This window comes from Mustela erminea, chromosome 4, assembly GCF_009829155.1.
Source record: "Mustela erminea isolate mMusErm1 chromosome 4, mMusErm1.Pri, whole genome shotgun sequence".
Classification (NCBI taxonomy): domain Eukaryota; kingdom Metazoa; phylum Chordata; class Mammalia; order Carnivora; family Mustelidae; genus Mustela; species Mustela erminea.
The window spans coordinates 107,643,369-107,655,719 of record NC_045617.1 but is presented as its reverse complement, the minus strand read 5'-3'; the positions used below and the strand labels follow the sequence as shown (position 1 = coordinate 107,655,719).

General features: G+C 32.3%; 1 protein-coding gene across 1 annotated transcript in view; it reads left to right on the top strand.

The window, feature by feature from the left end:
- The window catches only part of EYS (eyes shut homolog), a 1,637,266-nt gene that overhangs the window by 18,869 nt on the left and 1,606,046 nt on the right, over nucleotides 1-12,351 (top strand). The window contains 1 exon segment of the mRNA XM_032341352.1: nucleotides 1,480-1,555. Within this exon segment, the coding sequence (XP_032197243.1) occupies nucleotides 1,480-1,555 (76 nt within the window).

The window sequence follows — 12,351 nt, the reverse complement described above, 5'->3', positions numbered from 1 at the left end:
TTTGCTTTTTTTTTTTTTTTTTTTTTTTATTTCCAGCATAACAGTATTCATTATTTTTGCACCACACCCCGTGCTCCATGCAATCCGTGCCCTCTATAATACCCACCACCTGGTACCCCAACCTCCCACCCCCCGTCCCTTCAAAACCCTCAGATTGTTAGCAATTTGCTTTTTATCTTTGCTTTGATAATTGCTGTTAGGAGTGGCTCAAAGGCTGGATACTAGAATCATCTGAAAATTGTTTATAATATTCACCTATAACTTCACAGTTCTGGCAGGTGATTGGATATTGACAGAAATGTTAGCTGGTGCTCTGGGATGGAATATTTACATGTCCCCTCTGTGCATGACATTAGCTTTCATAACATGGTACCGGAATTCCATAACCAGTATCTGGAGAGAAGAATGAGCTGTTATCACCTTTTATGACCTCATCTCGAAGTGACATAAAATAATTCTTTCTACACTCTTTGTTGAATATGTTATAAAGTCCTCTTAGGTTGAAGGGTAGAGAAAAGCTTCTGCAGACCATATTTAGTTGGAAATATTGCTGCAGCCATATGTGATAGTCTAACATAGAACACTTCCTTTTTTCTCTTTCATATTGTGAAATCCAAGTGATTCTCCACCTTCCTCAGCTTCTGTAGCTTATTATAGCAGAAGTTACTCTTTCTGGCATGTAACTCACATATGTCATGTGGCCATTATTGCTTCCTCTTAGCTGACAATTGCACTTACCAAACTATTGTTTTAATCATATCTTTCAAAATCTTCTTTGAGCTTCAAGCCACCTCATATCAGATTTGCTACTCCTTTCAGCATTGTCATTTACTATCTTCTTGGTTCCTCTTCTGATGGACCCCACACATGGCTTATAATCCTTTTTTTCCATTGCAAAATTATCATCACTAGTTTAAAATCTCACTTCAAATTATCTGTCTCAGCTCCTCTGAATATCACAGTCATTTTACTGTAGGAACTCACACCCACAAAGTAGCCAAGAACCTCATCATTATCTTGAAATACTGAGTTTTCCTTCTAATTCTCTCACTTTCCAAATCAATCAACATTTCATTTTTGGAGCCCAAATCAATTTTTTTTTTTCTTCTGAGGAGACAATTTGTTTTGATAGGAAAATGGGTTTTTTGAGTTCAAGGACTTCAGTATGATCCCATATCTGCTGTTTATTGATATTTACCAAGACTCTTAATTAACTTTTCTGAAGCTAAGTTTTTTCATGTGCAGTAGTTGAGGGGGAAAAAAAGCATTATTTTGAAGTGTGACTTAGATCTTGTATGTAAGGTAAATACTATTTTACACTGTGTAAGATGCACTAGATTATTATTAGTTTCTTCTTGCAAAAAGCTTTTAACCTTCTATAATTAATCAAAACTTACTTGTTACACTTCCATCATACACTATGATGCATATAGTTATGTTTGGATTTTTCATATCTTGCATATTCTGTTCTTTTTACAGTTACTGACCACAGGTGGTGGAAATACCTACATGTTTTATGGCTTTACAGATATATCTGTAGTCTTCACGCTCGGGAGTACCCTCAACTTTGATCTGTCATCTGTTTAAGGTGCTTAAATAGGAGCTTCCCTGATTGTCTACTACTACTTTTCCAAAATCTCAAAGTTTTATTGTTGTTGTTCAACCACTTTTCTCTAGAGCTTTGCCTCATCTTATCTCCATGCAGCAGATATTTCTTATCTGCTACACAGAAAGGACATATTAAGTATGATATCCATCAACTTTTATCTATTATTTATCAATTTATTTTAGCCATATAAATCCCTCACTTCCTTTCCTCTAGTTTCATTTACTTTGATGAGAATAACACTCTGACCTGAATCTGCCCTTGCCCACAATCTAATATATTCACTTAGCCTACTTGGGCTTATTATTTGATATATATTTTATTTCTAAGGAAACTGCACTTAATTCAATTATCTTACTTGATGGGATAGACTACTCATGAGAAGGTATTGTTTTATTTGACCTCCTTGCTATTGCTTATCAGAATATAGCCTAAGGCCCTTAGGAGTTTGGATACAGGAAATTTATTTTAATTTTTAGGCACACAGGAGAAGAAATACCAGATAAAAACACATTAGTGAGAGAGTATAAAGCATAGGAGAGATTCTATTATGAAAGATAGTGTTTAAAAACACTGATTTGGGAATTAAGTAGAAAAAATATTAAATTTTGAGTGAAAAATGACTAAATGAATCAATCACTTAATGAGATGGAGTGCTTGCTCACAAGGGCACTAAAATAAAGTCCTTAGGGTTTGACTTATTCTCTGTCAATTTTGTCTATAACTGAAATCATATTTTTATACAAATAATATTATGTATATTTCTGTTAATGTGCCCCATGATTAGGTTAAGTGCTCTAAAGAATTTTAAATAATTTGTGAATGATCATGATCGGTGAAGAATTCTTCATAAAAATTAAAGCATATTATTCAAAAACATTAAAATATGTAAGAACTTTTACTAAAACCTTTTTACATCAGATATATTTCACAAAGTTTCCTGTAAGAATATATTTCTGAAATTCTGATGATAGCACTTATTCTTCTTAGATATAGAATACATAATTTCTAAAATATTTATAAAATCTATCCCTTTTGTGATCACTGTAACACACCATCTTTTAAGAGAAAATGTGGATTTTCCAAACATATTTAGATTCTTCCAGGGAAGTTGTGTTTACTAGATCTTGATTATATTCAGACTTAGAAAAATCACATTTCATCTCCATATTAGTATACCACTTCCTTTTAAGGATCTTTCAACTCTGAGAGCTTATTTTTGAAGAATAATTAAGCAAATATATATTCTAGTGTATCTTTTTAAAAAAAGATTTTATTTATTTGTGGCAGAAAGAGAGAGAGTGCATAAGCCACAGGATGGGCTGAGGGAGAGAGAGAAGCAGACTCCTCTCTGAGCAGGGAGCCTGATGTGGGGCTCAATCCTAGGACCCTGGGATCATGTCCTGAGCTGAAGGCAGATGCTTAACCAACTGAGCCACCTGTGAGCCCCTAGTCTAGTGTATCTTATGATTGCCTTCAAAGTGCATGAAAATTGACAATATCATGTTAGGTTGTATGCAAAGAAAGTACTGTTTATTTAGTACTTGAACAATGTGAATTAAGACAAGATATATGGTGGATGTAATCATCTACATTTAAAATATATGTAAAAGAAGTTAGCGGAATAAAACATAGAATAATCCAACCGAACCTCTCCTTTCCCATTTGAGTTATATATTTGCTTCCTGTTTCATTTGAAAATAGAATGATAAGGAAAGTTTCAGGAAGCATAGAGTTTAAAGCAGATATTCTAAGATACTTAAGGGACATGACTCTACCACTCCAGTTTTCATTAAAAATACCTTAAGACATTTTATTAGAAATAGAATAGAAATTTACATAATCACATGATTCTATTAAGAGCAAAATACAAAACAAAACAAACGAACCAAAACCAAAAAACAAAAAACCTGCAAACCAAAGTAGAGAAAAAAAATCCATCAATCAACTTCTATTTTCCAAAACATTTTATTTAATGGTCAGGAATAATTTTCTTTCTAATTGCTCTCTAATTTCAATGATTATAAGACCGTATCTGGAATTTTAAAAATTTGGAGTAAATGTTCTTTCTGAATCGTAGTAGATTTCAAAATAAATTACAATGATATCAAAGCAGGAGTCAGGGAAGTGCTGGTTGTGATGTGCTAAATTCAGATCTGAAAACCCTAATTTTCCCCCTTCTCTCAATTCAATTTACAACCCTGTTTCTAGCATTCGTCTACATTCATCTTCATTTTATTTTTAGCTCCTGCAAACTTTCTATGTCGTAATTTTTATATCTCCACCTTTACTTTCAGTACTGCACACTATATCCACATCCATCTTTCTACATGAAGGTAGCATCGAGGTAACAATTTTCCTTCTTGACAGCACACTTAATAACTTTTACTTTCATGTGGATGACACTTCAAACACTAGAGTTTTATGATTCACTCTCTATGATTATGCTAAATATAACTTCAGTCTATATCAGCTCAGTTGCTTACCAATCCCAGATTATCTTTGGGGCTCCAAACTAGCTAACACAATGTTAACCATGTCATCTAATACTTAAATGACTATTTTTTTTAGTGCAAAGAAATATTGGAATGCATATTAAGATTGAACAGGTCGTATTGAGGACATCAAGCTCCATCCCTTTTAAAACTAATCTATTAAACTCATGTGGATTAAATAATAATAAAAATGTCAGCTATCATTTATTATTTACTATATGTTGGGCATTGTGGCAAATGTATTTTATGCATTATTAACACGTAATCTTAAAAACAATACTATATAATAACTGTCATTATGCTTCTCTTTACACTTATTAGAGAAGAGGAAGCTCAGAAAGCTTTCATGTTTAACATTTTTCAGAATCACAGCTAGTTTGTAGTAAAAAGGTTTTTATGAGATTAATGATATTAGCAAATTTTTCTCCTTATTAATACTAGTTGAAGATAGCATTTAAGTCATTGTAGACACTTCTGTAGCTTGTTACTAGTCATTTAAAACATGTACCTTTAAAAAATGATCGTTTTACCACAAAGTCTTCTAGAAACACCCATTTCCTGAGAAAGTGTTATTTTATATCCAGTATCTAATATATGCAATTTTAAAAATCCATAAGTAAATTTTTAAATGCCACATGGAAGGAGCTTGTGCATTTTTCTTTGATATGATTTTAAGTCACAGTGCAATCTGGCAATTTCTAAACTTAGGCTAAAGCTAGGGATTTAAAATCTTTGGAAATTTACTTACATCATTTCCTCAACAGATGCTTGGCAGAAGAGATGGCTATGTATAGCTGAGGAAGAAAGTTCTTTGAGGATAGTGAGAGATTTGTTGAGGTTTAAATTCCTCAGGCTTATTTCAATTATATTTTTCCTTCTTATGTTGACTGGTAATTTACAAGTGTTAATGGAAAAGTGCCCCCTCCACATTGAGAAATAGAAAGCCAATATTTTAAAGAAACAAAACAGAAAAAAAGAGTAATAATTTTAAAAGCAAAACAACAAATCTAATTTCCCAGGAAGTTTATGTGACTGATAAATTTGGAAAAAGTATACATTTTTCATACTTTTTTTTTTCTAATAACAAGATACACAGAGATGTAATGTCCTTGAACAGTTCAATGGAATATAAATCTATATCTATATACATTTACCAGATTGGAAATTTTAATATTTTATAAAGGATTAAAATAAGTAACTGAAAGGATTTCACTGAAACAAAAATGCTTTCTTAGACTTTCTATGTCAAAACTTTCTACAATATTAATACAATTTTTATGCAATTTACTTGGGAGATATAAAAATTGGTGGTACTCTGTTTTTTTCAATATAATGTTTAATGTAGTTCTTGGACTTTTAGAATTTGAAGTATAATATTTGGGTTCCCAGATTAAGCAAATAAAAATACAAAAAGTTTGATTAAATTTGAATTTCAGATGAACAGTGGATTTCCATATATTGAATGGGACATAGACTTCTCCCTTAGTGTACAGAATTACCCTTAATCTGTCAGCTAGCCCAACTTGGTGGTAACTATGGGGAAATACATAGGGTAAGTAATAAAAAATATCTCCGTTTCATGCCCAAGAAGATTTGGAAAAGAGAGAGAAAAGAAAAAAAGCAGTCAGTTGTGTGTCAATTTCCATCTTCCTAGTGTTATATCTATGAGGGAAGGGTGTATTTCATTAAAAAAGAAAGACAGCACCAGGAGAAGAGGTCTCTTGCCAAGACTACCTGTTGTGTTCCTAGACACACAAACTGGTTGCTCTTACATGGGTAAAATGTCACAGGAAAATTCATTGGTTTAACTTTCCCAATCTATCCTTAGTTCCTCTCTGATAAAAATCCAGAAGAGAAGTCACCGAGATTCTGACTGAACACAAGGAGGAGAAGAGTGGACAAGGCACTGGGGTTCCCACAGTATTAGTAATGTGACTTTTTTTTTATTTTCAAGAGTGACATTTGCATCGTGGTTTTTAATTCCTTCTAACTTGCAGATATTGTAAATATATCTCTTGATATATTAACTTTGCCTATGGTGCCTTGCATTGAAAAATAATTTGTAATCAAATCCATCACGTTTTATTAATGTAGTTTTTGTATTGTTTTATTTCTGCTTGGATAATTATTCCTATACATTATTATTCTTTTCTAATGGTAACTTACTCATTTGTGGCTCTTTATACTTCTCTATGTATGTTAGAGTACTTCTGTCATTTCACAAAATATGCAATTTCGTATCATGTAAATAAGTGGGATAATTTGAAGAGAACAGACATCTTTATGTTAATTTATGGCATATGATAACGTAAAATATTTTTTTATTTTTCATATTTCTTAATTTTTTATAGATTTCTTCATAAGTCCTTATATGTATATGTTCCTCTACATGCATGTGTGTGTGTCTATGCCCATTAATAGGTACTTAAACGAGTCATGTGTAACATAATTTCGGTTACTGTGGTAAATATCTTATTTCTGATTATATTTTGTAATTATTATTTTTCTAAGAAAATTACACTGAATGTTGTGTATTATTTTTTTTTAATTTATTTTTTATTTATTTTCAGCATAACAGTATTCATCATTTTTGCACCACACCCAGTGCTCCATGCAATCCGTGCCCTCTATAATACCCACCACCTGGTACCCCAACCTCCCACCCCCCGCCCTTTCAAAACCCTCAGATTATTGTGTATTAATTTTGCATCTTGGTGAAACCTTGTGGAACTCATAATAGTTTAGTATTTTATCTTTTCATTTTATGCATTTTTCTCAGTAGATAACTTAATTTCTCTATAAACATTTATAATAATAACATTGCCCTTATAATTCTTGTATCTTGTTTTATAAATAAGGCAAAGATGGCCCTGGGTATTGGCTCTAGTTTGTTTATTTCTTTATTACAGACTGAGACCTGTTATCTCAAAAGCCTGCTGTTGCTAAAGTAAAATTTTTACATATCCAGTTATTTTTAAAATAGCCCAAACAAGCAGAGATTTAGCCATTTAGATCCTGCTTGTTCTGCATAACCTATGAACCTATACCTAGCATCTGCTGGCCATTGATATGATAGAGCCATATGGTGATAAAACTCTAAGGCATAACTGCCTTATAGAGGTCTCCAACTCAGAGACTCCAATGGTACTGTTGAGTGAAATCACTTAGAAAAAGCAAGCCCATTCTCTCATTCCTTTCCTGGAGTTCCTTGCCTTCCTTTTCTTCTGGATGGTGACTCTTTCTGTAAGTCTCTGGATGGTATCATTCTTCCGCTCTCAGGCAACCCTGTCCAAGCACCATTCAGTGAAGTTTATTGTATGCTACTGCCTCTTGTAGTAAAATCATTTTCTGTATTTGGTCCCTGGACTTCTCAAACCCCTACGTGTTTCTTATTTCTTTTTAATATTTGTTCTTATTGAATTGACCAAGACTTCCAGGACTGTAATAAATAGTTGTGATGGTGGAAATTTTAACCATGTTCCTGATATTAAAGGGGAAATCTAAAATTTTCCATTCTTTATAATATTTGCATTGGCCACCGTATTTTCCCCTGTTTTTATGTGCAACTATTCTGAATGAGTTTTTCCACACAATGGTGTATATTATGTTTTGTTTTATGGGGTTTTTATTATGTTTTGTTTTATGGGGTTTTTCTCTCAACCCATTTACATTATTGGCATAGGTTATATTCTTGGTCACAATTCTTTCTCCTTTTTTCTATTTATGCCTGCTTTCTTTGTTTTTTCTTTGTCTTTATTTCCTACCACATTTTGGAAAATAATTCATCGATACTTAATCCTACCACTAATTTCTTTTTTTTTTTAAATACATTCTTTAAGCTATATATATGTCTGTCAACAAATGAAGGATCATTCTCGTTGCTGTGGTGAGAGTGGAATACAGCATATTTCACTATAGCATATAACAAATATACAAGGGTTGATGGTAGAAGCAGAGAAACCAGTTAAAACTTTCCTACAATAATCTAGATGAGGAAGAAAAAAGTCTTCATGAAGGAGTATCATTTTTCAATATTTGTAAATCAAGAGAAAACAGTTTAATTACTGAATCATAGAATGGAAACTTGGAGCAAAACTAACTGTAACTATGAGATTGGAAACTGTGCATATGCTAAAAATTTGACATACTGATGACACATGAAAATCAAAAAAGTAAACCTGTTTTAAAAGGTTATCTATGTAACACAATTTAAAAAATATCTTTAGTGGGATAAGAGTTTTAAATTCAGTGAAAAATTCTATTAAATTATAAACATAGGGCGCCTGGGTGGCTCAGCGGGTTAAAGCCTCTGCCTTCGGCCCAGGTCATGACCCTAGGGTCCTGGGATGGAGCCCCGCATTGGGCTCTCTGCTCAGTGCAGAGCCTGCTTCTCTTTCTCTCTGCCTGCCTCTCGGTCTACTTGTGTTCTCTGTCAAATAAATAAATAAAATCTTTAAAAAGAAATTATAAACATAAAAGCTATTGCAAAATTTAAGGTCGGTGTGAAATCAAAATATAGTGATGTAATAATGGGATATTTCAACAGTTGACTTATGCAAATTTGTTTCTATGCACTAATGGACACACAATTGAAGGAGAAAAGATATATATAATTTTAATAATGCTACTTTCCATCCTATTTATCCAAATAATTTTTAGTTTTTATTCTTAATGTAGCTTAGAGTAAAATTGATTTTGTATGCATTTTGAAGTTCTATAAATTTTAACAAGTGTATACATTCATATAATTACCATTTCAGTTAGTACACAGAACATTGATTTCCTTCACCTCAAAGCGTTCTTCAGTCACATTTGTAGTGACATTTTCCCCATCCCAAACACAGACAACCACTAATCTATTCTTTGTCATTATAGTTTGTGTTTTCAAGAATGTCATATAAAAGATTCATACATGACACAAGATTTTGAGACTGAATTTTTATCAGCATATCTTCAAATTTCATTAAAGTATTGCATGTTGTCATAGTTCACTCCTTTTTATTGTTGAATAGTATCCAATTATGTACATGTACCAGACTTTGCTTATGTATTCACTCATTTAAGGACATTTGACTTATTTCCATTTTTTATGATTATGAATAAAACTTCTATTTGCATTCATGTAGAGGATTTATGTTTCATTCTCTAGGGTAATAAAATTTCATTTTATATAGCAAATACCCAAGAATAATATTGCTAAGTCATGTGGTTACTACTGTTTAATTTTATAAGAAAGTGCCAAACTGTTTACCAGAGTGTTGTACCCATGGTCCTGCTTTTTATCGGTAATGTATGAGTATCTGCTTCTTGGCATTTTCACTAACACTGGTGTTGTAGGATTTCTTTTTTTTTTCTTTTAGCCATCATAATAAACATACAGTAACAGCTTATTGTGTACAAGTTTGAAAAATCACATTTAAATTTTACTGAATAGGGTTGAAATTTGAGTGGGTCTAGGGAGTTCAAGGATTTCAGGACTGATGAAGGAAATAACAATGATCATTAGGTGACAGTAAACCACAGAGGGCTTTATTTGGGTTTGCATTTGTATTACAAGTAAGATGTTCACTTTAGGAGACTTTCAGAAACAGGAGCTCAGAGTCACCAGGCAGAAGGCAAAGAGGGCAAAAGAACTCCAAGGAAAAACAGGAAGCAAGGAGAGGTTTCACATGTTTAGGTGATGTTGCTCAGCCTTATGTCTAGGAGTTGCCAGGTCAGAGACTTTTGAATGGCAGCTGCTTGGGTTTTTTGTAGTTCCAAGGTATGTCTTATTTATAGCTAGTGAATGTCAGTTGCAGTTTTGCTATATATGTAGTGTGGGTAGGCTCTAATTTGCTAAAAACAATGCTTATTGGGGCTATATATAAAACAAATGGGTGTGTATAAATCCAAGTTTGTCACTGATGGGCTTTTGAGTTCAATGGACCGAGCTTTCCGTAAAGTAGTAAACAACTTAGGGACCAATACACAGGGACTGTCTTTGGCTGACTCATAACAGAAGGAAGTAGATCTATAGAATCCTATAGCTGATTTTACTCAATCAATCATATGAATTATGTAATACACTTTCTGTAGAATATCATAATATTTTACTAATATTTGGAGAAACTAAACTTGGAAAATATTTTTAAAAATGAAAATGCATTTTTGGTAACTTACCTCCTAATATTTGGTATAGAAATGGAATATGACCTTCATATGTGAAAACAGTATTATTGACCCTTTAGTAAAAGGTTTTATTTAGAAGTAGAAATGAGAGTTTGCTAAGAATTCCATGTATTTCAAGTCTTTAGAAGGAATGCATCATGTTAATGGAACAGTTTGTCTCTTTAATAGGATAGCTTAAGGCTGTGAAAATCTATGTGTATGTACAGTTAATTGATACATACAACAAATTAATTTGATACCTCTTGTGTCATTTGTAGTAATCCTTTGATCTACTCAGGCCAAAATACCACTAAATAACACCATAACAAATTTTGTATATTTCATTGAGGAAATAGCCAATGGAATATCTAGGTTACACGGGAACCAGCTTCTTGTCTGGGTCAGTATGAATCTGAAAAAACAAATATTTATTTAATCTCTTTCTCCCTATTATTAATACTATAATTATATCCAGCTGCCCTCGTGGTAGTGTACAAAATTCCAGGTCTAATGAGACAGGATAAACTGTCAAAATTGCAGCGAGTTTTTGTTTTTTTCTTTCATTACCATATAGAACCCATAAAGAGAAAAATATAACAATCAAGATGGAAGACCAGGAAGACTTTATTATCCCCGCAGGTATGACGATATAAGTCACATTTTATCCTGCATTTAAAAAAAAATGTACATATTTGTTTTAGGACAAGTATAAATTTATATTTTGTGTAGAAGAGGGACTTTGTCTTTTTATTTCTTTACTTTTTGGATTTGTTGAGTTAGATGTAAATATAAAAAGAAGTGATTATCTCTAGGGAGATTTTATTTGTTTGAGAGAGAGAGAGAGTAGGGAAAGAATGGGAGAGAGAAGCAGACTCTCCACTGAGCAGAGAGCCTGACATTGTGCTTGATCCCAGGACCCCGAGATCATGACCTGAGCTGAATGCAGATCCCTTAACAGACTGAGCCACCTGGGTGCCCCCTCTTTTTTTTCTTTCTTTCTTTTAAGATTTATTTATTTAGAGTTGGAATCTCAACCAACTGCGCCACCCAGGTACCTCTGTAAAGACATTTTCAACTATTTTAGTTTCTTTGAATGTTTGCTATGTCTTTTTGTTTGCTTTTTATTAAGCTCTATGTGTACAGATGTTTAAAATCTCTACAAGAGTATAATATGAACATCTTTTATTCACTCATTTATTTAACAAATGTTTATTAAGCACCTATCTTGTATCAGGCATGCCTTGCCTTATTACTTTTGGGAAAAAAAAACTGTTTAAGAATATTCATTTATTCCTCCTTTTCATTAAGTGGGAAGATTTAAATATCTCATTATCTTAAATATTATATACATCCTTATCTAATTATTTGTATATCTTTAATATTGATGCTGAAAGCTACTGTGGTTGATTGCTTAGTCATTTTATTTCACATTTAAATTATTTAAGTCTCGAATTCAACCTGCTTACTTATGCAAAATAATGTGCAGAAAGAAAACAATTATTTCCAATTAATATCATTGGCATTTAAAACATTGCTATGAATATCAACTGTTTGATCTTTTCTAATAAGTGAAAATATTCATTAAATATCCCCAGTTTCTGTGAGATATATTTTTAGCACATCTCTGTCTCCCTGTGATATACTATTACATATGGCTTTTCAAACCAGTAGGTGTGTCTTGTTCAATTAATTTAGGCAAAGTTCATACAGCAGGAGTTATCTTATCAGCTCTTGACAACTGTGTGTATAATTCAATCACAGAAGTTTTTCTCTCTGATTTTCTTAAATCAAAGAAAATATGACGTCAATATTTAAGAATAAATTCTCTCAAACATTAACCCTATTAAAATTCTACATTTCCTTTATTTAAAATTTTTTTGATCAGGTCATTTTGCAAGTACATTTTACTCATTACAAAGATATGACTTAGCAAATTCTATTATTGCTATTTGAATTTGCATACATATTTAAACAAATATGAGTAAGTGTAACTTTTTAGATGCTATTTAAGCTTAAAATAGCCCTGATAACGGTTTTTAACTTGAAACTGCAATTTCTCCTCAGTGCCTTGCAAATTACATTATTTCTAGTGGGTAATAAAAA